The sequence below is a fragment of the Peromyscus maniculatus genome, chromosome 1 (assembly GCF_049852395.1).
Source record: "Peromyscus maniculatus bairdii isolate BWxNUB_F1_BW_parent chromosome 1, HU_Pman_BW_mat_3.1, whole genome shotgun sequence".
Lineage (NCBI taxonomy): Eukaryota > Metazoa > Chordata > Mammalia > Rodentia > Cricetidae > Peromyscus > Peromyscus maniculatus.
The window spans coordinates 156,300,449-156,326,586 of record NC_134852.1 but is presented as its reverse complement, the minus strand read 5'-3'; the positions used below and the strand labels follow the sequence as shown (position 1 = coordinate 156,326,586).

General features: G+C 50.6%; 2 protein-coding genes across 29 annotated transcripts in view; both read left to right on the top strand.

The window, feature by feature from the left end:
* Positions 1-14,568, top strand: part of Lrp5 (LDL receptor related protein 5) — a 107,734-nt gene extending 93,166 nt beyond the window's left edge. For all 3 annotated transcript variants that reach the window (XM_076556276.1, XM_076556287.1, XM_076556296.1), the window contains 6 exons: positions 1,240-1,476; positions 4,188-4,298; positions 6,048-6,284; positions 7,050-7,189; positions 11,784-11,881; positions 14,188-14,568. In XM_076556276.1, coding sequence (XP_076412391.1) covers positions 1,240-1,476; positions 4,188-4,298; positions 6,048-6,284; positions 7,050-7,189; positions 11,784-11,881; positions 14,188-14,449 — 1,085 coding nt within the window. In that variant the 3' untranslated portion in view covers positions 14,450-14,568. The remainder of the gene's footprint in view (positions 1-1,239; positions 1,477-4,187; positions 4,299-6,047; positions 6,285-7,049; positions 7,190-11,783; positions 11,882-14,187) is intronic.
* Positions 14,569-20,867: 6,299 nt separating this feature from the next.
* Positions 20,868-26,138, top strand: part of Ppp6r3 (protein phosphatase 6 regulatory subunit 3) — a 128,053-nt gene continuing 122,782 nt past the window's right edge. For 14 of the 26 annotated variants that reach the window (XR_013046487.1, XR_013046469.1, XR_013046458.1 and 11 more), the window contains exon 1: positions 20,868-21,253. The gene's annotated coding sequence lies outside the window, so the exon portion shown is untranslated. Of the gene's footprint in view, positions 21,254-21,309; positions 21,863-26,138 lie in introns of those variants that run through there. The other 12 variants (XM_076556199.1, XM_076556247.1, XM_076556241.1 and 9 more) reach the window with 7 other exon arrangements.

The window sequence follows — 26,138 nt, the reverse complement described above, 5'->3', positions numbered from 1 at the left end:
GTTGTCCCTAAGTTTTCAGATCTCTAGATGAGTGTGTGTGTGTGTGTCTCTGTGTGTGCACATGTGCTGTGGAGGCCAGGGGTTAATCTAGGCTGTTATTCCTCAGCATCCACCTTGTTTTTTTAGACACGGTCTCTCACTGGGAACTGGACTGGACACTTAGGCTAGGCTGTCTGTCCAGTGGCCCCTGGGAACCTCCACTTTCTGCATCCCCAGCACTGGAATTATGAGCATGTGCCACCACACCTGGCTTTTCACACTGGGTGCTGGGATTGAACTCAGGTCCTCAGGCTTGTGCGGCATGTACTGATCCCCACCCTGGTAGTTGAAATATTAAAAAAAAAAACCTTGAGAGACATCTCCTTCAGCTGCGTATTGTTTAGAAGTGTGTTGTGAGGTGCAGGTTGACTCAATGGTAAGTATTCTTGTCTGGAAGGATTTGTTTGCTCTCTAGATAGTTAGGAATGTCCCAGCTATCTCTGCTCTGATTTCTCCTTTAATCCCACTGTGGTCTGAGAGATTCCCTTGTGGGATTTCTGTTCTTTAAATATAATGAAGTGCTTTATGGCTGCTATGTGTTCTGGACTCTGTCTTGGTGAATGTTTTATGTGCCCTTGAGAAGATGGGGAATGGAATAATCTAGAAAGATTTATTAGATCCAGTCAGTCCATGCTCTTTACCGTAGAAAAGAGACATGTGGGGGCTCAGTGGGTGAGAACACTTGCTTTGCAGCCATGACCACCTGAGTCTGTATCACCAGCAGCCATATCGTAACAGGTGTGGTGGCACCTGTAACCCCAGTGCTTTGAGGAGAGAGGCAGAGACACAAGTGTCACTGGGGTTGTTGGCTGCCAGCCTAGCTCTAGGTTCAGCAAGAGACCTTGTTTTAAAGGAATAGGGTGGAGAGTGACAGAGAAGGATGCTATCCATGTCTGCGTAGGTGCATGCACCATACACGTGCACACACGCTAAGAAAGAAAGAAAGAAAGAGATGTATTGAGGATGTACTACACATGAACAAGGCCCTGGATTCAGTCCTTAGCACTGTGTAAACCAGATTTTGTGGTGCAATCCCAGTACTCAGGAGGTAGAGGCAGGAGAATCAGAAGGTCAAGGTCATCCTTGGCCACATAGCAAGTTTGAAGCCAGCCTGCTACATGAAAGCCAGTCCCGCGGTTCCTGCAGTTGTGAGCTTCACTGGGCAGAACCTGCGTGACTGTGGTCTGCTTTGTCTTCCAGAGCCTCCTACCTGCTCCCCTGATCAGTTTGCGTGTGCCACTGGTGAGATTGACTGCATCCCTGGAGCCTGGCGCTGCGACGGCTTCCCCGAGTGTGCCGACCAGAGCGACGAGGAAGGCTGCCCAGTGTGTTCTGCCTCCCAGTTCCCCTGCGCTCGAGGCCAGTGCGTGGACCTGCGCCTGCGTTGCGATGGTGAGGCCGACTGCCAGGATCGCTCGGATGAAGCTAACTGCGATGGTGAGGCGCTCCCCTACCCACCCTGGCTGCCGTCTCCCACCCAGGCCCCCCCCCCCAAAGCCGTTTGTCCTTCCCTCCTGTACACCAAGCATGAGGCTCCCTCCATCTTGCCTTCCTCAAGTAGGGGTGCTAGAAAGCAGCTAAATAGGCAGGTCCTCCTGATGGGAACACATAAGGTGAGTTTTAGGTACAACCTGAAGAAATGCTCTGCATGACCCCCCTCTACCCGACTGGTGGTTACCTTAAAGACAGGCTGAGAATTTGTCTCATATTTCCACATTTGGTAGCGAATTCTACAGAAACGCAAGATAAATCCAGCACTCAGTTGGGTGTTGCCACGGCTGGCTCCCTGTTACAGTCTTATCTTCAAAGGCCGTGTTGTGTGACATTGTACAATCAGTGGGATAACACTGGCCACCTGGGCCACTTTGACCAGCAAGATCTTTGTAGGTGCATAACTATATACTTTTTGTTTATTTGTTTATTTATTTATTTTGCTTCTGAGACAGGGTTTCCTGTAGCCCAGGATAACCTTGAGTTTGTTATGTAGCTAAGGATGGCCTTGAACTTTTTGTTTTTTTGTTTTTTTAAGGCAGTTTCATTATGTATCTCTGGCTGTCCTGGAACTCATTCTGTAGACCAGGCTGACCTCACTCACAGAGATCCACCTGCCTTTGCCTCCTAAGTGCTAATATTAAAGGCGTGCGCCACCACTGCCGGCTGGCCTTGAACTTCTGATTTTTCTGTCTCTACCCCTTGGGTGCTAGGATTATAGGTGAACACTACCACAAGTCGTCTATGCTATGTTGAGGATCAAACCCAGGGCTTCCTGCATACTGTGCAAGCACTCTATCAGCTGAGTTACTTTCTCAGCCTTTTCTTTAAGGACGAGTGCGCACGTGTGTGTGCGCGTGCGTGCGTGCGTGCGTGCGTGTACCAAGTTGTGCTTGTGGAAGTCAGAGAACAGCTTACAACTGTCAGTTTTCTCCTTCAGCCGTGTGGGTCCCAGGAATCGGGTCATCAGGCTTGGCTGTAGGCGTCTTTGTCCACTATACCAGTGGTTCTCAGCCTTCCTAGCAGCAACCATTGAATACAGCTCTTCCGGTTGTGGTGACCCCCAACCATAAAATTCTTTTGTTGCCACTTCAAAACTGTAAATTTGCTATTGCTACTGTTATGAATCTTAATATAAATATCTGACATGCAGGGTATCTGATATGTGAGCCCTGTCAAAGGGTTGTTGGACCCCAAATTGAGAAACTCTGCACTAAGCCATCTCACTGGCCAGCCTTTAATTATTTTTTTTTTAAATTCAATTTTATGTGTATGTGTGTTTTACCTACATGTATGTATGTGCACATGTTCATATCTGGTGCTCACCAAGGACAGAAGAGGGTGTTGGATCAATTGGATCTCGAGTTACAAATGACTGTGAGCTGCCATGTGGGTGCTGGGAATTGATCTCAGGTTACCTGGGCGAGCAGCCAGTGCTCCTAACTGTGGACATGTCTCCAGCCCTCACTGGCCCGTCTTTAGATTTTTCCAATGAAATATATCTCTTTTGCACTTGACCCTCTAATACGTGACCTGTACTGTCCCTGGTCATCTGCCACGTGTTTTCAGCACCATAGGCAGATCTGTCACTGAGCTGTTCCTGTGGTCTCTCTTACTATCTCTGCCCAAAGCCACTGGGTGATGTTCTCGATGACCGAGATGCTGTCTGCCACTGTCCTCCATCCTCATTCAGCAAGAACAGACGTTCTGCAGGGCACGAGGTCTGGAGTGACTGTGGTGGGTTTCTCTGTGTGGCTGTGAATGGCTTTGCTGCTCACCAGTGCTCTGGGGGATCTGGTGGAGGCCATGGGCCAGGAGCTGGCACCTGTGTCAAACCCAGCTAGCTGCCTGTGTTTGTAAATCAGGGCACATTGGCATGCCTGGCTCTACCTGTGGGCACTCTTCATGCTCGACAGGGGAGTCGGGTGGTTGGTTGCAGAGCCAGTAATAGTATCTATTTCTAGTTTCAGAGTGTCACCTGTGATCAGTTCAGAACCCCTCCCTCCCTCCCTCCCTCATCCCACTCACCGGCCCTCACTCCTCCTGGTGTGAGATATACCACCAATAGCAGGTGCTGGCCCCCACTTCCAGGAAGGACAAAGTGCCCTTGTCTCCTTTCCCAGGCCAGGCACCTGGGGCATGTCAGGAGGGGGTCCAGATGGGTGGTTGTGGGAAATGACGCCTAAGCACCAGGTGTTCCTCAAGGTGCCGTAACTCAGATTTCCCTGCCCACTCTCCTCCCACATGTTAGAGGAGATGGTCTTGGTCACCACAAGTTCGACTTCCACCTTCGTGCCCCAGCCAGCCCACCTGCACTGGGGAAACGACATTTCTGCCGACTCTACTTCCAGCCTCACCTGCTTGGTCCTGGACCACTTCACTGTCTCAGACTCAGGCTACATGCCTCCTCGGGGCAGGCTGGCATCACGGTCTCTTCCTTACCGTCATGTTCACGTCCCTGTTCACTCTGGCACTGAACAGACCTTGGAACAGGGGTTGTGCTGGGGTGAGATGGAGTCTTACATGATCTCCCTAGCTGGGTCCCAGAAAATGTTCTTGCTCTTGGCTCCAAATCAGGACTCAGGCCTTTGTGGTTGGGGCCAGGGACAGCTGCTGCCCTCCGGCTCCTCTGAGCACTGCCTCTTTCTCCCGCACAGCTGTCTGTCTGCCCAATCAGTTCCGGTGCACCAGCGGCCAGTGCGTCCTCATCAAACAGCAGTGTGACTCATTCCCCGACTGCGCTGATGGATCTGATGAGCTCATGTGTGGTGAGTGCTTCCAAGCAGGTCCTCCAATGGCTTGGGGGTCTGTCTGGTGTGGAGGTTGGGCAGGGACCTGAGGCACCTGGGAAGTTTCATTTAGTGAGTGTTCTAGCTCTGTTTCTGTGGCTGTGATGGAATGCCCTGAGAGAAGCAACCTGGGGAGAACGGGTTTATTTGGCTTCCGTCAGTTCCAGGTTCCGTTCCACCACTGCGGGCAGGTGAAGCCGGGGCTTGATGCAGCTGATCGCAGTCAAGAAGAGAGAATGAATCCCCCCCCCCCCTCGCATGCCTGCTAATCAGCTCTCTTATACCATTTAGGACCCAAACCCAGTAGTTTGAGTCTTTCCACATTAATTAATGTAATCAAGACAGTTTCCCACAGACATACTCACGGGCCAACTTGATCTAGACTATCCTGCGCTCAGACTCTCTTCCCAGGTGATCCTAGATTGTATCAGGTTGACAGCACTTAGCTATCAGAGAGAGGCAGCAGCTAGACACAGAAGCTGTGCCGTGGGGGTCCTAACTGAGGATGGAGTTCTGGCAAGGCCGGAAAACACAAGAGACAGGCCCCCTGGGCAGTCTGCCTGACTGAGCTAGTGTGCCTCAGGTCTGAGTAGCAGCCACATTTTTACCGCTGGGATCTTACTTGGTACCATCTGCCCCACAGCCAGGAGCCCTGAGTTTACATGTGGCCTAAGAAAAGAGAAATGTGTACATTTTACACATATTACATATATGTATATGTACATATGTATATATATGCCATACATGACCCTTGAGTAACGTGGACTAATGCCCAAGCATGTGAGGAGTGTTAGTGCTAGATAATAGGTGATGGGGCAGTCAGGGAAGGGTTTTTAAAGACTGCCAATCAGACAGGAAGGAACTGGAACTCTAGGGAGGATGTAATGCTTTTCTGCCTGGGGCTACTCCATTTACCACATGGGGACCAGAGCTTAGCCCTCTACTGCTGGAGAGGAGGGCATATTGGGAGAAGGAAGTTTCCTCGTGGACTCAGAAACCATCACAGCTTAGATGCTTTGGGCACTGACTCTCGGGTGGCCTGGCTTAGATGACAGAGTTGGGGTTGCTGATGTCCCCTTTCTTCTGCTGGGCAGGCACCCCATCTGGTAAGATCTGTACGTGGGCTGCCATAGGCCTGGTGTGTTTGGTGACACTTCCCATACTCAGGCTCCATCTTCTGAGACAAAAGCTTTTTTCCGGCTCTTTCATGTTATGGTCAGTTAAGAAGGAATGGAGTTGAAGTCTTTGGGAATGTTGGGTCCCAAGGTAAATACACTTTTGCCAGCTGGATCAGGGACATGTCTTTCACGCTCTGGTGGCCTTACAATTGGGATGATACAAGAGCTGCTCTGCCCCCAATAGACACCTATAGTCTTGAACCCAGCTGCTCACACCCGACTCCAGATCACCCCATCCAGCTCTCTCACACCATGACATGGGCTGACTCGGTAATACTTGCTGCCAACCTCCACCAAGCATGCTGCTGGGCAAAGCATGTGAGCCCAGTTCAGACCATTGGAAAAGAGGCAGAGAAAAGGGGCGAGCCCTCTGGCAGGCCCCGGAACAGCAGGCAGTGGTCCCAAAGTGAGCTGTATCCCATGCCCCTAGCTCATCTGCTCCTTCTTGCAGGTCCTGGGGTTCAGGCCAAGGCAGCCCCTCTAGGGCTGACAGCGTGTTCTCTGTGGGATGCCCTCACTTTGGAGTTAATGTGAGTGATCTCTCCAACAGAAATCAACAAGCCACCCTCCGACGACATCCCGGCCCACAGCAGTGCTATTGGCCCCGTCATTGGCATCATCCTGTCCCTCTTCGTCATGGGCGGGGTCTACTTTGTCTGCCAGCGAGTCATGTGCCAGCGCTACACTGGGGCCAACGGCCCCTTTCCCCATGAGTATGTCAGTGGGACCCCTCACGTGCCCCTCAACTTCATAGCCCCAGGTGGCTCACAGCACGGCCCCTTCCCAGGTAAGGAGCCCGAAGCGTTCTCTCTGTAATGGAGCTGGTTTGGTTGAGTTGTGTGGGAAGAGCCTGGAAAGCCACCCACAGAAATACAGCTTGTGTTTGCAGGTGCCCATGGGGGGACGCTTTCTGCTTCAAATCCTATCAGTAGCTTGGTGTGCCCATCTTTGGGCCTGAACCTATGCAGCCCTGGCTTCCTCTCTCCTCCTGTGACCTATTGTGTCTTCCTTGAACTGCGGTGTCCAGAGGTTGATGTGACCTCGGGTTCATCTTGGGGGTAGAGGGCAGGACTTGCCAGGGGCTACAATGGTATCACCATCTCAGCATTCTCGGGATACCTGGGCTCTGCCTGTGTGGTGTGCTCTGCAGTCAGCCCCTCCAGGGTTCCCTTCTGCAGGCTTCCCAAGAGTTACTATGAGTCTGCATCCCCATCTCCTCCCCCCCCCCCCCCCCGCCCCCGCCCCACAGGGTTTCTCTGTGTAGTTTTGGTGCCTGTCCTGGATCTCGCTCTGTAGACCAGGCTGGCCTGGAACTCACAGAGATCTGCCTGGCTCTGCCTCCTGCGTGCTGGGATTAAAGGTGTGCGCCACCACCACCCGGCCAAGTCTACATGTTTTATAGAGACCTGGATAGCTCGCCCCAGATATAGCCAAAGACCTGCAGGAGGTAGAGACAGTGTCAGCTGGGACACATTGACCTAAGTAGGAGTTCATGGGCATCAGGACCCGAGATGGAGTTTGCTCATTCTGACCTGCCTTGCCTTCCCCACAGGCATCCCATGCAGCAAGTCCATGATGAGTTCTATGAGCCTGGTCGGGGGGCGGGGCAGCGTGCCCCTCTATGACCGCAATCACGTCACAGGGGCCTCATCCAGCAGCTCGTCCAGCACAAAGGCCACACTATATCCACCGGTGAGTGAGACAGGCGGGTAAATGGGTGACATTGGGAGACTCCCATCAGTGCTGGCTCCAGGGACTTCCTGGATAGAAGATCTTTCTAGAGCTGGTGATTCTTCCAGAGAACGGTGCTGTGTGCTCCACTCTGCCTTCTGTTTTTCTCACTGATAGCATTGCTTTCTGTCTAGAAAAGGCTGACTGTCGAGATGGTCTGTAAATGATGTATATACAGAAAGGGATGTGGCTCAGTCATAGAGTGCCTAGCATGTACAAAGCTCAAGGTTCTGTCCCTAGTTCAACACAGACTGGGGCTAGTGGGTGTAGAGGTGGAGGCAGGAGGATAGGGAACCCAAGGTCATCCTTGTTTACACGAGGAGTTTGAGGACAGTTTGAGATGCGTGTCTTCCTGTCTCAAAGTCCAAAATAACACCCAGCTGTGGCAGTACATACTCTTAATCCTAACACTCAAGAAGCAGAGGCAGGAGGATCTCTATGAATTCAAGGCCAGCCTGGTCTACATAGTGAGATCCAGGACAGCCCAGACTACATAGGAAGACATTGTCTAAACAAACAAACAAAAATATCAAAGACAAAACTCAAAGAAGAAAAGAAATGCAGGCGCAGCATTATCTTCTAATTCCACAGTGATTCCCTCGCTTTCTGACATCCAGGGGGTGCTCTCGCCTTCGCTGTGGTCTTCGGTGCCTTGCTGGGCCTGTCTAGCTCAGGTGAACTTCCTCACACTGTCCCTTCTGGGAATATCTCTGCTTCTCCACCATGACCTCAGTTTCTTGAAAACAGATGATTATCTCCCAAAGACAGGCAACCAGGCAGGATGATCTTTGTGGCCAAAATATTCTCTGGAGCTTTGATCTGAGTAGGGTGGGGGCTGGCTCCCTCCCAGCTGCACCCTATGGGGAAGGGATTGCAGAGAGTGACTGACCAGCCCTCTCCTGTGACGGGATGCCCTCCCTGAGGCAAGCTGAGGAGAACCCTGTTTCCAAGAGCAGCTTCAGAGTGGCTGGCTGCACCTTATGATTCTGTGTGTACTGCTTCTCACATACCTGTGGGGACCCATGCCAGCATCCCCTCCCCCTATGGATGCTCAAAACTGCAGATGGTGTCAGACGTGCACACACACAGGTTTTTCCCTGTGCACACAGACCTGTGATCAAGTTTAATCTGTATCTTAGACACAGTTAGATGTCTGTGACTTAATAAGCCTGAATAATCATAATAACATCCTGCAGTAAGTTATTACAGGACTGACAGGATGGTTTAGCCGGGGGAAGGTGCTTGCCACCAAACCTGCCAGTAGTTCAGTTCCTGGAACCCACATGGTAGAAGACGAAAACCAATTCTCTCAAGCTGTCCTCCGATCTCCACACGTCCTACGGCACCTGTGCCCACCCCCAGTGAAGAAAGAGATGTCATAATTTTTTTATGAAAGAATTGCCGGTTGATGGTGCACACCTTTTATCTCAGCACTCGGGAGGCAGAGGCAGGTGGATTAGAGTCAAGACAGATATTAGTATTTTCAGGCCTGGGTTAGCTATGGCATCAAACCCTAGAGGGCAAAGCCACAGTGAGGAGGCTGCAGTATCCGTGTCCTTGGAGACCTTGGCGCTGGACTGTGTGCTCCATAAGCACTTTGCTTCCCCAGTTCTTGTAGCTTACACAAAGGCAAGGCCATCCCCTTGTGCTTCTTGCAGGGTCTCCCCAGGGAGCCTACACTGCCAAGCGCTCACCCCTCCCCTTCCGGGAGTCCCTTGTCTGTGTGTTCTCATCTCCTTATCATGCCTTCCCTCGTCCTGGGCGGATGGGGTGGAGGACATTGTTATCTCCGGGTGACAGGACAGGAGCTGAGTCTTCTGGAAGCTTCAGAGCCTATTTTTAGGGGCCAGCTTCTGGAGTTTAGAACGCCCGTCTGTCCTTCTTGCACTCTGCAGCCTCACGTAACCATTTGGTGGCAGGGATAGCACAGCGCTCCCCTCTCGCGAATTAGAGTCCTGTGCTAAGAAAGCGGAGTGTATCCACTGCTCTTCGCAGTGGGCTCCCCGGGCAGCTCCAGAGCCAGCTCTTGGAAGTAGCTCACTCCGCGTGCACCCTTAGTGCCCTCACAGGAGACTTCAGAGAGCACAGGAGAAGGGAGGCCGGGAGCCCAGGCCTCAAGCACACCCCCCCCCCCCCCCCCCCCCCGAGGCACGCCCTGTGAGTTCGCTGGCATTGTTACTGTATTTTGAGACTGGACCTTGCTGGGTCACCCACGGTGGCCTTGAACTCATCTTCCTGCCGCAGCTTCCCAAGGGCTTGAGATTACAGACGTGCACCGCCACTCCCAGCTTTTGTAGGAGGCGTTTTGTGCATGCTCTGAGTGGTCATTTATGTGTTTGAAAGGTATGCACTTAGTTTTCTCTGTCAAGAAGGAAATGCTCTTTTGGTTTTTTCTCCTCAGTTTTTAGGTCATTGTAGATTTATGTTCAACTACAGGGGATAACACCTCCCGCCCCCAGTTTCTCACATGGTAAGAGGTTTTATAACGGCAGTCTAGTGTAATCAGGACACATGGATTTTTACCAGTTTACATGTGTGTTTTTATAAACTCGAAAGGCTTATGAAACCCGACTGGTGGGCTGGGGCTGTAGCTCAGTCAGTGGTAGACTGACTTTGAAGCTCTAGATTCAATCCCAGTACCCTGCATACAAAATAGAGCACAGTGAGGCCAGTTGCCAGGACAGTTTTAGCTGGGCATTGTGGTTCATGCCTATAATCCTAGCACATGAGTGGCTGAGTCTGAGTATTGCCATTTATGTGACACCATCCTGGGCTAAATAGTTAGAGCCTGTCTCAAAAATAAAATTCAGCAAGCCTGTGTACACCTTTAATCCAGTACTCGGGAGGCAGAGGCAGACAGATACCTGTGACTTTGGAGCCAGCCTGGTCTACATGAGTTCCAGGTCAGCCTGGTTTACATTGTGAATTCCAGGCCAAGCCAGGGCTACATGGTGAGAGGCACTGTCTCAAATAAATAAACAAATACATAAATAAGTGAGTAGGATTAAGTTAAGTAAAACAAGATAGTTCCTGAAGAGTCCGCTGCGAACCTGGCCTTTTGCTGGTAGCAATGTTTACCTAGCACCCCTGTGGCGTGCGCTCAGTGTGCCCTGTGTACATTCTACATTAGTGCATCCTTAGGACGAGTGTGCCTGGTAACCAAAGCCTGACTCATTCCTCAATGGTGCAGATGGGAGTCCCCTGGCACTGTTTTTTCCATGTCACAGGTGGGGTCACTGGGAGCTGTCCCAATCTAATTGCTTGAGTCTTGGCACCTATCTGGGTGTCTTGGTCTGTCATTTTGACCGCTGTTGCTACAGGGGACAGTTCCCCTTCCTGCCAGCAGAGGGCACACTTGCAAGGCTTGCTTTCAGCACTTCACTAGTCTATGCAGGATTAATGTCACTGAGGGAACCCATGACACAAACAACTTGAAGGGAGGTGTGGTTTATTTTACCTCATGGCTCCAGCCTGGGACGTCCTTGGAGAGGGTAGAAGAAGTGCTTCATGAACTAGGAAGCAGAGAGAAAGGGGTACAAGGGGCCGGGATGATGTGCTCCTGCAGAGACAGACTTCTTCCAAGTAGGCCCTGTTCTGTACCTTTTGCCGCCTCCAGTGCCTTCATATTCCTTTTCTCTTCTCTTCTCTTCTCTTCTCTTCTCTTCTCTTCTCTTCTCTTCTCTTCTCTTCTCTTCTCTTCTCTTCTCTTCTCTTCTCTTCTCTTCTCTTCTCTTCTCTTCTTGTCTTTTCTTTGGTTTCTCAAGACAGGGTTTCTCTGTGTAGCCTTGGCTGTTCTAGACTTCACTCTGTAGACCAGGCTGGCCTTGAACGCACAGCCTGCCTCTACCTCCTGAGTTCTTGGATTAAGGGCGTATACCACCAGCAGCTGGCCCTATTGTTTTTCATCTAGAGATCGATCCATTGATTGGGTCACAGCACTCAGGATCTCATCAGAGACAGACTGAGAAGTGCCTGCCACCAATTCCCAGCAGGGCACATTCTCACGGTTCAGTCTGTTTTCTTCTCGTCTCAGCCGGGGTGAGTGACAGTGCAAAGCTCCTTGAGGAAGGAGTGGGGCCATTCCTTCATCATCCAACCCCTGTGTCGGGAAGAGCTCCAGCAGGGACTTGGGGCATCCTGAGTAGGAGCTAGGTCATAGGCAATGGCAGGAGGTGCAGGCGTGAACGTCAAGTGCATTCAGCATGAGGTTCCCGCACACACGCGGGCAGGCGGATGCACTGGGTCTGCAGAGATAGCAGCAGAACTGCTGATGATGCAGGAGACCAGGGCTCTTGCTGACATCCCCACTTAGTGTTCATGGCCAAGCATCTGGTCATGGTCCTGGGGTCTCTACTGGCCAGCAAGGTCGTGTGCCGGAGAGGGACAAGGACAACTGGGTTGAAAGCACTCTGACCACTGTCACCCTCAGGGAAGATGGCTGATGCCTCCCTTCTGCTCTCAGGGGCTGAGAACAGAGCCCCAGACCCCAGGCCGGCCAGCTGGAGGAATGGTTCAGCCAAGGGAGGCCTGGAGTAACCCCTGCTTGCTTCCTTAGATCCTGAACCCACCACCATCCCCGGCCACGGACCCCTCCCTGTACAACATGGACATGTTTTACTCTTCAAACCTCCCAGCCACCGCCAGACCATACAGGTAGGCATCCATCCCCGCCTTCCATCTGTAGGGCAGAGGGCCTCATCTTCATCCTTCATAGGGTGTGTCTCAAATTTAATTATTTGTATGTACCTGAGGAGGTCAGGGGCCTCCCTTGGAGCCTGGAACCCATCCTTGTGAGCTGCCTGTGTGATGCTGGGAATCGAACTTGGGTCCTCTGCAAGAGCAACACATGTTCTTAACCACTGAGTCAACGGTCCAGCCCAAGGGATGATTCTTTCTCAAAACAGTGGTGTGTCTGAGCCTGGGAACCCCACAAGCTGGTTCAGCCTGACCCCGACTCCCCAGTTACTTATATTGGGGGGGGTCTCAGACCAAGTTCCATGAGTGAGAGTGCTGTTATAAGCATTCCTAATCTTGGGGTGATGTAAATACATACCCTACCCCTCTTCAGAAGGTCCCAGTGATAAACCAGAATTCCCACCAGGGAACCAGTGAGTCTATTGGTCTGTCTTAGAGGAATATGGTGACACTCCCTCCCCCTCCAAAAAAAGCTGCCGCACGGGAAGGTCTTTCCCCAGCACAGATGACAGCGGCACAGATGGAGTTTCCTTTCAGAAAACCTTCCTGAGAGCCCAGGCCAAACCCAGTTAAAGCAGAATTGCATACAAATGGCTGGGAGGTGCAGAGGGAGCTGTAGGTGAGGGTGCAGTGATTCTGTCCAGCCCCCTTTCCTGGGAGCAAATATCGGTAATCAGCAGGACCGCAGGTAATGGGTCCCTATAGGGGGGCACATCTGCTCTGCTGAAAACGGCTGGTCGTGCTGCTCGGAGAACCCACATTCTACAGCAGAGTGGCCGCAGAATGCACAGGAGAAGCAGGATCCAGGGACACTGTGGCCGGTGCTGTAGCCGATCAGAGAGCCTAGGGTACAAGGATGGGCATAACTAACAGGGCTACCCCGAGGTACTCTGGGCCTCAGCCCCAGGGGAGCTGCCTGCCAAGGCAGGTAGAGAGGGCCTGGGCCCATCTAGCGTGTAGATCAGGGCTCTGACACCTGTTGAGACCACACGGCCTCCCTCCCTGCCTGGGTCCCTGGCCTACTGGGCCTTCCAGGGTGGCCCTGCCTGCCATCTACTGGCCCTTTCTGGGAACCCTTGCACTGGACTTGTCCCAGGCTTGCAGCCCCCTCTGCCTTGCCGCTCAGGGACCTACAGTGGCTTCCTAATGTCCAAGTATAACATGTAGCCTGCACTGCCAACCTGGGGTTGTCCCTAACCCTGCCTCCCTGTCTGCCGCTGTCCCCAGACTAGAACTATCCATGTCTGCAAAGCCAGTTCCCCAAGTCTCCCATCCTGCCTGCCTTTGCTCTGGATCCCGTTCCAAGGCACTGTCCTTTCCATGGCCTGCCTTGGGGAGGCTGAGTTCCATGAGGTGTGTGTTGCCACGATTTCATCCTCCTGTTCCTGCTCACAGTGACCCCAACATGGTGGGTCCAGGCTGAAAAGACCCTGATCCCTACTTTGGTGAATTCAGGACACAGAGCCTGACAGAGTTTCTGGGCCACTGCTGGATGTAGGCAGCCACCAGGAGGCTGGGAGATGTCACCAAGGTCAGGATGCCTTAACTTAAGACACGACTGTTCCAGAACCACATATCCTGAAGAGTCACAGAAAAGAGCACTGTGGTCAAGAGCTATTAAACACTTTCTCCTGTAGGTACTTCTGCTTCTAGCATGTTCCACATAGAATCTTACTTCATCCTCACAAGCCTCTTAAGAAGTAAGGCTGGGAAGATTATTTGTCACGCAAGCGTTAGGAATGGAGCAAAAGGCCACACATGCTGGAGAGCTCCTATAATCCCAGAGCTGGGGAGGCAGAGGCAGGATCCTGGAGGCTTGCTGGGCAGCCAATCCAGCTCAATGGGTGAGCTCCAGGTTCAGTGAGAGTCCCTGCCCCAAAGGCTAAAGTGGAGAAAGATGGAGGAAGACACTTGAGTTCAACCTCTGGCCTCTATACACACACGTGTGCATGCACCCTCACACATACATACTAATGTGCACACACATACCCAAAGCAGGGCTGTTTCCTTTTGAGAAATGGAGGTTCAGTGAGCTCCTCCCAAAGTCAGCCAACAGCTTTTGCTGACCTGCTGTCTGGAAAGGGTCGGGGGCCTAGTTCTTACCAAGCCTTGGCTGTGGAGGCAGAGAGGGAGAGAGAGAAAATGAATTGCAGGTTATGCCACCCAGCAGGCCTTCCCCCTGAAAGCTTGCTAAGGACACGCAATTCAAGGGCCTTGTACACAGGGCCAGGCACACCTGTCACCTTCCTCTTGGTTCCCTCTAGGCCCTACATCGTCCGAGGCATGGCCCCTCCAACGACACCGTGCAGCACGGACGTGGGTGACAGCGATTACAGTACCAGTCGCTGGAAGACCAGCAAATACTACCTGGACTTGAATTCGGACTCGGACCCCTACCCGCCCCCACCCACCCCCCACAGCCAGTACCTGTCTGCAGAGGACAGCTGCCCGCCCTCGCCCGTCACCGAGAGAAGCTACTGCCACCTCTTCCCACCCCCTCCGTCCCCCTGCACGGACTCGTCCTGACCTTGGCCGCCCACCCCAGCCTCGCTGCCTCCCTGTAAATATTTTTAAATATGAACAAAAGAAAATATATTTTATGATTTTAAAAAAGAAATATAATTGGGATTAAAAAAAAAAAAACATGAGAAATGTGAACAGTGATGGGGGTGGGCAGGGCTGGGAAAACTTTGTACAGTGGAGAAAATATTTATAAACTTAATTTTTTAAAACATAACTGCCGTTCTTTTGTGCCCTGTGAATATTTGAGTTGCCTGTTTGCCAGAGAATGAATTTCGCTCTAGTAGATGGCTGTTGTGTGGTGTCCTCCTCGCGTGGGTAGCCCTCTATCAAGCCCCCTCAGGCAGAGACAGGCCAGTACATAGGATGAGCCAGTGTAGTGGACTGACCAACTGACCTGTATGGAGTATTGTCACATTCAGCTCAAAGCCTCAAGGCGCTTCCTGTTTTGTAGTGGACTCTGCATGCTGTGTTCCTGGGCCTCAAGCTGTGTTGGCATGCTGGCTCATCCTCGTGCCAATTTTGTGAGGACCAGAGGCTGGGACGGCCCATCTGACCCTTGGATAGAGCTGTGCGCCTCACTCTGCCAGGCTGTAGTTACTGTGGTCATGTCTTAGACAGTGCCCTTTGTTCTCAGAGGTACCTAGCCAGCAGAATCTGAGCTCTGTGTACATGTTCACGTGGATAGTGCTGAAGAACACAAAGAGGCCTGGTCTCTGTCCTGGGGAGGGTCTACCAACCATCTGTGACAGTTCATGAAGTAAGTTGTGGCATGGAATGTAAGGAGGGTGAGTGACTCTTGAAGTGTCCTGAAGGTCAAAGGGGATAGATAGGCAATATCCTGTCATATCAGCTTCAAACTTGACCTCAGTTGTGTGGGAGAGAGGTCCAAAAAGGACCACAGTCAGTTTTGGGTGTGGCAACACCCATGTATGAACTGAAAGGGAAAATCTAGGGGTCTCTGGCCTTCCAACAGAGGCCTGAAATTGAACCCTTGACCTACTCCAAGGGGGGTGGAAGTGCAGAGAGGGGTAAAAGAAGCTGAGGCGAGGGGGGTAGGGGTGGGGGACAGGACACGGACGGATGGACGGACCGGGGGATGCTCACAGCAGAGGGGCCTAGGGAACTGCAGGCACCAAGTTTTACTGAGACATACCAGAGTTGCTCCCCTGGCCTATGACTGCTCAGGAGTCCCTCAGGATGATTGCCAGCATGGTTGTGACAGGCAGACTGACTTGCTGGTTCTACCATGGAGAGTTTGGCCCTGGGGGTAGAGGCCTGTCTTGGGGTCCTCTGTAGACAGGGGCAGTTGGGAATGGATCTTGTTGACTTCCGTTACTGGTGGGCCTCTAAAGGGTTCTATGCAACAATGCCAGAGGAGATGGCCCATGGCAGGGCTGGTCCTTGGTAGTACAGAGGTTGTGACCTAATAGAGCCCAGAATAATGGACAGGTGTAAGTTTGAAAAGACCGGAAGGCAGAGGGGCATCTGAACTCCTATGCCCAAAGGCCGGATCTCCTGCCACCAAGTTGCCTGTGGGGCCCAAGCTCGCAAATTGCTGGCTTTTCCGTTGGGCCATGCACCCCAATGCACTCATTGAAGTTCACCTCCCAGCTTAGTCTCTCTGAATGAGCTGACAATGCCTGCATTGGGGGCAGGGGCAGCAAGCATCCTTGATTTTCTTCTGCCATCTATGCATGCAGCTCAGGGTCAGGCAAGGGGTGGGAAAGGAAGAACTTGGGCTGCTGGCCTTGGCAGCCTGTCTGAGCAGGGAAGGGTCAAGTCACCTTCTGCAGTCCCCTCCTCCCCCAGTACTGTGGGCAATACTGTCTGCATATAGAGTAGGCTAGGGTTCTAGTTCCCTCAATAGGGTTATTGCATGCCTAAGGATGTTGGCTGGTGCTCAGAGGCCTCATCTCTGTCCCTTTTCCCGTTGTGTGGTCAGCTTGGGCAAGCCAGGAACCAGTCCAGTCATCACCTACTAGGTATCAAGACAGGGTCAGACTGATGCAGAGCCCTGCATTTATTTTATCTGCTTTCTGGGAGCCTCTGATCAGATGGTAGGGATCCTCCCTATTCTTTGAATTTTCCTAGGAGGACATGAATATTATCTCTTTATCTCAGATAAGGCATTGATGGGAACCAAAGAAACATCACCCATGTTGCCTAGTGAACCAGTGAGTTTACTAGGGTTACTCACAGAAGTGGAGGTGATTCAAAAGCCCACCTCAGCATGGGCCACAACTCACTAATACTGCATCTCTGGAGCTCAACTTACAGGCAGCTGCTGGTTAGAGAGTCCTCTCCCCAGTTATTAAGTTTGTATAACCTTTGGGAGGGGTCTTGTGAGTCCTGTAAATTTCAGGAGTCTCCTGAGGCTAGTGAGTTTTGTTTATTTCTGAGTCTTGTAAGTTTCCTGTCCGTCTCAAATATTCCAGAGCTCCCTCCAAGAAGGGATGTTTTAATTTGGAGGAAAACAGTTGTGCAGCACTTCCATCCAGTACTTGCCATCCATAGATGAGAGACATTTCAAAACTATGAGGAAGGCCCTATGCTGATACTGTGCTGCATCTGGGGGCGGACGGGGTGTGTGTGTGTGTGTGTGTGTGTGTGTGTGTGTGTGTGTGTGTGTGTGTGTGTGTGTGTGTGGACTGCGGGGGTGGGGTGGGGGGTGGAGACAACATCTGGACGCTGAGACAAGAGGGTTCTTTGAAGGAACTGGTGTCTGAGCTGTGGTGGTATAAACAAGGGGTGACATTCACCTGGATATTTAACTTTGTAACAGCCTAGCCAGGTGTTCCCCTTTTGATGTTGAGGAAACCAAGGCTTGGGTGCAAAGTGATTGAGAACCAGAATTGTTTCTATTCACTTGCCATTTTCTACCTTCCTTATTCAACTGCTCCCCTCAGGTGACAGCCACCTCCCCCTGTCTTCCTCACACCTTCCTGAGCCCTTAGGAGTTTCCTATTGGTAATAGCCCCTCCTTCAGCAGACCTGTTCAGAGTATCCCTCCTCCATGAGAGTGTGTCTAAGGTCTGTCGTGTGTCCACAGCCACCCTGAGCCACCGAGGCAGTGTCCATCTTGAGTGGCTAAACAGAGTCTGTATGACCAGGTCTTGGGCATTTTGGAAGTTTGATGGGCTCAGGTTCCAATCTGCTTACTCCTCTCAAAAGATCGGGGCTGGAGTCTCACCCTCCAGACCCCTCACTGGTTTCCTGCTCGTGGTCTGTTGTCCATCTCAAGGCACAGTCTCTCTCTCTCTCCACCCAAATGTCTCCTTCATTTCCTTCCCCAGAAGTCTGCTAGCCACAGAGGGGTCAACATGTCCAGGGGAGGTCTCCTTTTTACAGATTTGGCAGCTACCAGCCATCCTTTTAGGGAAGTCCTGTTCTTCCCCAGCCCTCACACTGTAAAAACAGGAGGGAAAGAGTTGAACTTCAGGCTAAATGGATGACCACTCAGGTCCCCTAGGAGACTCCGGTTTCCCCTTTTGAGCCTCAGGATTTCTTGACCTGACCAGCAGCAGCCTGGACGAAAGGCTCCTGGACAGCAGCCCAGGTCCTTCTGGACCTTGTCCTCTGCCAGGGCGGTAATGGCCTGATTTCATCCCCTGGGTCTGTGTCAGTAAGGAGTGGAAGGTAAGAGAACAGAAAGACAGTGGGGTGTCTTTGTTCTGTTCGAACTAAACCGATTTAAAGTTGTAATTGAAAGAGGCAGCACTCCTCATTGCAGTCTATGACAGGTATGTTGAAATGTCCTTTGTGAAATGTTTGCTTTTAAATTATTACCTCAAGAATTAAAATCAGGCAGCTTTGGATTTGTTTCTAAAGTTTAAGTAGTGACGGTCACTTGTTCATTCCACTCCACTTTCTCATGATCATGCTATCAAAAAGCCTTACATGTGTGTTCTTCAAAATGGACTGGAAAGTGAACCATTAAATTCCAGAAGGAAGTGGGGTGAGGAGTGTGGGATGGGGGACGGGATTGGGGGGAGGAGTGGAAAAGGAGAGAGAGGAAGAGAGGGAGAGGAGATGCATCAAATCTGCAAATTTCAGATGCAGAGCTCAATCCATGTCATATGAAAAGTGTTCAAGTCTTCCCCTGTTTCAGGCCTGTCCATGGCTCTACAGGGCTGTCAGGTGGCCTACAGGATCAGGTACCTCCTCCAGGAAGCCCTCACTGACTTCAATATGTCTGGCTAGGTTAGGAATGAGTGCACCATATCTGCTAACCTATGTGCTAACTGCCCTGGCCTGGGTGAGGTGGTAGGTTATCTCTTAGTTGTAATATGTTATGCCCTGGAACACACCTGAGGCTAGGAGAAGGGGATGTGGAGCAGAGGCCAGCAGGTGCTTTCAGTACAAATGAATGATAGGATGCTGGTTTGCTGTGGCTGGCTGACTCACCCACATGGTGCCAGGAGGTTGGTTTGGTCAGTGAGGAAGCACAGATGCCTGCCCCTTCCAGCCATGGCCCACCTTTAACTGCTGCCCTCCCCTGAGCTTTCTGCGTCTTTAACAGTTTTAACAATGTTTGTCCCTAGTTGTGTGGCCTCAGGCAAGACTTCCAGCCTCTCTGATCCAGCGTTTAACGTTTGATGACTCCTTAAGTGCCTGGAGTGGTGGGCGTGACCCAGACTGGTAGATGTTATCACTTGTACTTCTGAGAACGGGAGAGTCAGAGAGGTTAGGTCACCTGGTCAAGGTCACCCAACCCCTTTATGGCCTCTGGTGTCTAAATGATCTCTGGGCCATAGTTAGCTAGTGTGTAAAATGGGGACTATAGCACTGCTGTGGACTTACTAGCAATAATAACCTCTTTCTGCAGTCTGCCTCCAGCCTCAGCTATCATCCTGGACTGGAGGCCAGGGTGGGTTTGCATAACTGTATAACCCTCTCTTGCTCCCCTGGTCATGGAGCTTAGAGCCAGAGTCAGGGAGGTGGAGGGCTCAGGCCAGCTGGGCTCTGTGCAAAAGACAGGGATGGAGGGCCAGAGATTCTGAACCTGGGAAAAGCACTGAGTGCCAGAGAAGGCAGGTCCTGTCTCCTCCAGTCCAGGACTAGGCTTAGTTATTCCTCCCAGGGGATGGATGCCTAGAGGCAGCCTAGAGAAGATACCGAGGAGACACATTCTGTGCTCTCTGAGCTTTAGTGACTCCCGGACAGGTCAGACCACTGTGGTTACTGCTGGAGGAGAGATACAGACAGCCCATCTGAGCACTGTCACTCCAGGCTGTGTGACTCAGCCACCTCTGCTACCCAGTCTCTCATCATTCCCGGGCCATTCCTGCCTTTGAAGCTCCAAAGCCTCACCCTGGGGTCTCTGTGATACCCTGCTTCTCCCTGCCACCAACACCCTAGGGATCTAGAGCTCTGTCCTGTCTTATGACATACTGCCTTCCCAGGAGAGTCTGCCCCTCAGTTTGATCATCTCCTATTTTCCAAATGGCATGGGAAGGCCTGCTTCATGAAAGGCTTCCAAGTGGGAGACCTTGTTGACCTTGGTGGCCAGATGCAGTGCCCCTGAACTTCTGTCCCGTCCACTCTGAACAGGGAATGTTATTCACAGGGGTATAAGAGGAGCATCTTAGTACCTTTCTGTAGTACCTTATCCTGCTGCGATAAAGCATTCTGACAAAATCAACTTTAGGGAGAAAGCGTCCATTTTGTCTCAGTTCCAGCATACTGGCCATTATGGCAGAGAAGTCAGGCAGCAGGTTCAGAAGTCTGCAGGTCACAGCACAGCCAGCCAGTTGGTACAGAGGAATGAATACTTATGTTTAGCCCAATTTCTCCTTTTTATACAGCCCCAGAACTGACAACTGGAATTAGCTATCACAGTGGGAAGTGAGGGCTGTTCAAAGGGGCTTGCAAGTGGAGATTCTGAGGTCCAGGACCTTAGATCTGGGGCGGGACAAATGTACGGTACAATTGGTGTGACACTAGCATTTGGAAGAAATTCATGTGTAAATTCTTCTCTTTGACAAAAGGTACAAACTTGACCCTTTCTTCTAAGAGTCTGTTTCGTATTAACGGGATCTCGACTTTAATCCCATTTTTTAGGGTTGTCCCTTTAGTGTGCATGAAGTGATTAATTTAAACAGACGATCTGTCATAAAATTGCACGATGGAGAATGCGGGCATCGATCCCGCTACCTCTCACATGCTAAGCGAGCGCTCTACCATTTGAGCTAATTCCCCAGCCATGACTAGTTTCCGCCATAAGTCTTGTTGTGATTCACGTCATCACCGGTTTCACCCGCGGCCGTTGCCCCACAGCCTGTTGTCATTGTGCTATCCCATTGGTTCCCTCGCACCTAAAGCTACACAGCCGGGATTGGTTTGGCTCATTTGTTTTAAAATGCATTGACTACGCAGATTGGTGGTCCAAAGCGTCCGTCACGCGAGGCAGTGCTGTTGCTACGGCGTAGAGAGACCTAGCCCAAGCTTCTCCCAATTTCTGACTTTTTTCTCAGACACCGGGGTCCTAGAGGTTCCGGATGCGTCAAGACCATGGGAAAAAGAATGCGCCTCTTGCGCTTGACTGACAAGGGCCGCGAGCCAATCGGAGTGGAGGCCAGGAAGCCGCTGGGAGGGCCAATGGGCCGTGGGGGGCGGGAGAAGCAGGCCAATTATCTTCGGGAAGGGGGCGGAGTCTTGCCCGTGATTGGCTGAGAGGCGGCCAGAGGGAGGGCGGGGGTAACTCAAGGCCTGCTTGATACGTCCGCCATTTTGGGCGCTTCGCTGATGGTGTCGGTAAGCCCTTTTCCCGCCTGAGCGTGACTCGCTGCGGGTCGTGGGCGCCTCCAGGTAACTCGGGGGAGGCGGCGGCGGCGCGGGGTGCGTGGGCCGCGCGGGCGGGCGGCCGACCGACGGGGGCGGTGGTCGGGTCCGGGCGGCGTGGGGAGGGAGCGTCCCGGCCCCTCTCCCCTCCCCCCCGGAATCGGCTGCCTTGGCGGCCCGGGAGGCGGCGTCCAGTCCTGGCCGGGACCGAGTCCCCAGCTCCTGTCAGCCTGACCGCGCGTTGGCAGCCAGCCGAGCCGCCGGCGAACTTTGGACGCCGAAGTGACTCTCCGGGCTTGGCTAGGCGGGAGCCCGGGCGAGGCGAGGAGCACCCTAGCCAAGTCGGGGGTCCGGGACGAGCTCCCAGGCTCCCGCCCCGGGGCCTTGCCAGCGACTTCTCGGGATCTCCCGGAGCTTGTCAACTTGTCGGAGACCTTCGCGAATGCCTTTGTTGGACTCTTGTCCTCGGAGGAACAAGTTTTGTGGGTTTCTGGGCATTAGCCACAGAGTCATCGGAATACACAAAACCCAGTTCCGAGTCTCCCGGGGCCATCGCGGTGAATCCTCAGCCCCCGCCGTTGGATCTCTTATACCCAGACTGGGGCACTTGAGACTCCTTGGTGTTTTGGAGTTGGGGTGAGGGCTTATCTTTGTGGCTTCAAGGACTTCTCTGTTAAAGAAGCTCGGTTCACTGTTAACTGGGAGGTTTTTTTCCTCCCAATCCCGTTGCCTTTTCTTAGAACTTGGACTTGAAGTTGTAGGTGGGACAGAATGAGTGGTCTGATTAGTTGTTTGCCTGGACTTTTCTACTGCACGACCTACTGTCATTTCCCCCTACCTGATGTAGACTCTTGAGGATGGGTCAGAGCTTTGTTTATGTTTTGCTTTCCGGGGCGGGAAGAGGGGCATTTAGACAGGTTTCATCACAGCACTTGTTAATATGGATACTGTTTCACTTTCTTAAGTGAAGTTTACTTTGGTTTTTGTCCTCAAGGTCATGTTGCAGATGAGGCAGCCAGTGAGAAAGGGACTTCAGATTTCCTACCGCTAAAATATGCCTTTAAGTAGCAGGATGCAAGATCCCCGTATCAATGGTGGTTGGACTTTATTTTGGGCCATTTGCCACTTTCTAGCCTTGTGACCTTGGGCAAATTACTCATCTTTGCTGCCCCTGTGACCTGGGAAAACAACTCTGTTTCATAAGTTTGTCCCAGCAGATGTACACGTTAGACCTGTAACTGAGTAAGTTAGCACAAAGCAGCTAAAACCATGCTTGGCACATAGAATCAGTTCAGCAGTGATCATAATTATCAAATTCAACTTGATCTTTTATTTTATTTTTGAGGCAGGGTCTCACTATATAGCCAGAGGTCTTGACTGCTTATACCTCTTGAGTAATGGGATTAAAGTCATGCACCACTACACCTGGCTCATTATTTTTGGGTTTGGCTCATATTTTTTGAGATGATAGGGTCTCCTGTAGCTTAAGATGTTCTTGACCTTTCTATTCAGCTAAGGATGGCCTTAAATTTTTGATCTTCCTGCCTCTACCTCACAAGCACTATGAGTAGAGTTACGTACCACCACACCTAGTTTAAAATTAACTTTTAAATGTTTAGGTACAATTAGGAAAGCCATGTGTTTAAGGATCAGGTGGGCTGGAAAAAAAATGAACTGGAAGTTATTTTAATTTTTCTGTGAGAAGAGAGGTTGAAAATTCATGAAATCACCTACATGTGCTAGAGCGACGAGTCGTGACACTTGAGAGTGTTTTGTCTAAACCAGTACTTATATATAGAAAATACCCCAGGAGCCTAAACAGCACTGTTGCTCTGCTGCTTCTAGGTGCTGCTTCTGTGCGGTTACCCCAAATCAATAACTTGATTTCTTAGGTTTCTTCTCATTGTTACTGCAGTTGGAACTACAGTCTTGATAGCTTCAGCAAAGGTTAAACATACCTGATGTCTAAACATTATGAAACCTGATGGCTTTTCAGCATCAGACTTTCAGATTGTGTAGCAGTTTGTATTAGGGATGTCAGCCTGGTAAAGTCTGCCAACACTCCAAAATCTGAAACTGAAATTGTAGTCCCAACCACTTTGGAGAAGGTGTCCTCAGTATGTAGTCTGGGAGTAGCTGTTGTGTATGGGTGCTTTGGGACCTATTCCGCACTTGACTGTGTTTGGCTAGGGAGTCTAGAAAATTTAACAAAGTGTCTTTCACTCATTCAGTCATACCTGAAATCAGCTTTTTAATGTCTACCTTGTGCCTTCTTCATGGTACTTGTCTTATGGGTGATAGTTGCTTATGACTTGGATTGGCTTATGCACTGGGGAAGAGTGTTTTGATAAACTCAATCTTAAGTAGACTTGAATACACTGATTGCTTTAATAGACTTAAGCTTTTGTGTATTGTATATCAACCCACTCACCAACTGCACTTAATCAAAAAACAACCAGCCATAAACCACATAAACAAAAGGAGCTTTGCTAGTTTGCAGTAATTGAGTGTCTAAGCGTAGTCTATAGTTATTCAGAAAATGGATAGCACTGAAATTCGGACTTCAAGTGAAGTTTGCTTAGCTGCTTTAAGATGAGTCTTGGTCAGTTCCCTATAGAAAAATGTGCTGTTACAAGTAAACATGTCTTCTTTAGAACAGTATTTGTCAGGGGTGCAAGTGCTTTACATTTAGTTTCACCCCATATTTGGTTTTTAAATTTACTCTAGGTGATGGTCTTTCAACTGTTTGTCCTCTCAGGAAGCATTTCTTTTGGCTTATTAACACCTCCAGTGTACTGTAGAGGGTAGAGGTCAAGGCTACTGTTAAACCTCCTGTGGTACACAGATTATCCTAAACCCACCTCCCTTCCCACCCTCCTGCCAGTATTCAACCCTAAATATCAGTGGTGCTGACATCATGATAGACTAACACATATAACAATCGTTTGGGATATTTTAAAACCATGGATGTGGGACTTTACCTCTGGAAATTTGTGGTGGAGTTGAGACTAATTTTTTTTTTTTTTTTTTTTTTTTTTGGTTTTTCGAGACAGGGTTTCTCTGTGTAGCTTTGTGCCTTTCCTGGGACTCACTTGGTAGCCCAGGCTGGCCTCGAACTCACAGAGATCCGCCTGGCTCTGCCTCCCGAGTGCTGGGATTAAAGGCGTGCGCCACCACCGCCTGGCCGAGACTAATTTTTTTTATTTCATTTTTTTTTAAAGACAGAGTTTCTCTGTGTAGCCCTGGCTGTCCTGGAACTTGATCTGTACACCAGCCTGGCCTTGAACTCACAGATCCACCTGCCTCTGCCTCCCAAGTACTGGAATTAAAGACGTGCACCACTGCTGCCAGCGTGAGACTATTCATTTAATAATTCATTATGTATGTGTGAGCTCTCGTGTGTAATTGTAGGTGCACATACACTGCAGCACACATGGTGCCAGAGGACAGCTTGTGCAGGTCAGGTCTTTCCTTCTATCATGTGAGTCCCAGGGATCAAACTCAGGTCATCAGGCTTTTGACAAGCACTCTTAACCACTGGGCCATCTCGCAGGCTCGAGAATGTACCTTCATAAACCTCTTAGACGGAACTGGAGTGCCACTGCCTTTTAGAGCCTACACTGTTGTAGAGTGGAGATCAAGGGCTGAATTCCAGGACCTTTGTGGGCTAGGAGCTGTGTCTGTGTACCTGGATCCTGCATGCCTGGTTGGTTAGTGGCAGGAAGACAAGCTGTGTGTCATGTCATATGCCTGAAGATTTAGCTCTGAAATAATATATTTTGCAAATGCAACTTTGAAACTTTCCCCTTTACCTCATGAAAATACATTGTCATATTGAGCTTGAAACTTAGCAAGTTAGGATACGCCCAAGTTAGGATTTGTCCCAGTGCATACTACCACTGTGAATTTTATTATTATTAAAAAAATCTTTTACCATCATCTTGTTTTTGTTTTTGTTTTTTTCCAAGACAGGGTTTCTCCGTGTAGTTTTGGTGCCTGTTCTGGCTCTTGCTCTGTAGACCAGGCTGGTCTCGAACTCACAAAGATCCACCTGGCTCTGCCTCCCAAGTGCTGGGATTAAAGGCGTGTGCCACCACCACCTGGCACCATCATCTTGTTGACCAACTGTCAGTTTTGTTTTTAGATCTCCACCCCCACCCCTTTCTTTTTTAAAATGAAAGCCTTTCCCCAGAGAGTTAGCCCTGGGTCAGTTTACCCAGTTCTGTCCTTTGAGGGTAGAGTGGAAGGAGCATATGGTATGCTCTTCTTTTAGTGCCTATGCTCAGCTGGAAAGGAATTGTCTGTGTCCTGTACTCTGATGCAGGTGGAGGAATGTCTTTCTTCCTGGAGAGATATGCTGTGGTGGTAAAGGGAGGAACAGAGGTCTTTGCCTGTACTTAAAGTTGGTATAATGTGAGTGGTTAAATTGAGGAGCGTTAGGAAAACTATAAATTCAGCACTAAATGGTACTCTCTGCACACATTATAAGATAGGAGTCATGGAGATGCTTTCTGACTGACCTGTCCGGAACCTCAGCCTGTGGTTGTAGTTGTGCTAAGGACTACAGTCAGGCCACCTACAACACTTAACAACCACTGTACTGTTCCCATCATCTGTTAACACCCCGCTGCCTGTTTAGAGACAGGGTCTTACAATGTAACCCAGGCTAGCATTGAACTTGTCATCCTCCTGTCTCTACCTTTCAAGTGCTAAGATTATAGTCGTGAGCCACCATGTCTACCTCCATCTACTTCTAATCGTCCTAAATAATTTTTAGATTCATTTTATTTTATGCATGAGTGTTTGCCTGCATGTATGTATGTGTACCATGTGCATGCTGTGCCTGCAGAGGCCATTGGATCCCTTAGAACTGCAGTTACAGGCATTTGTGAGCAACTGTGTGAGTGTTGGG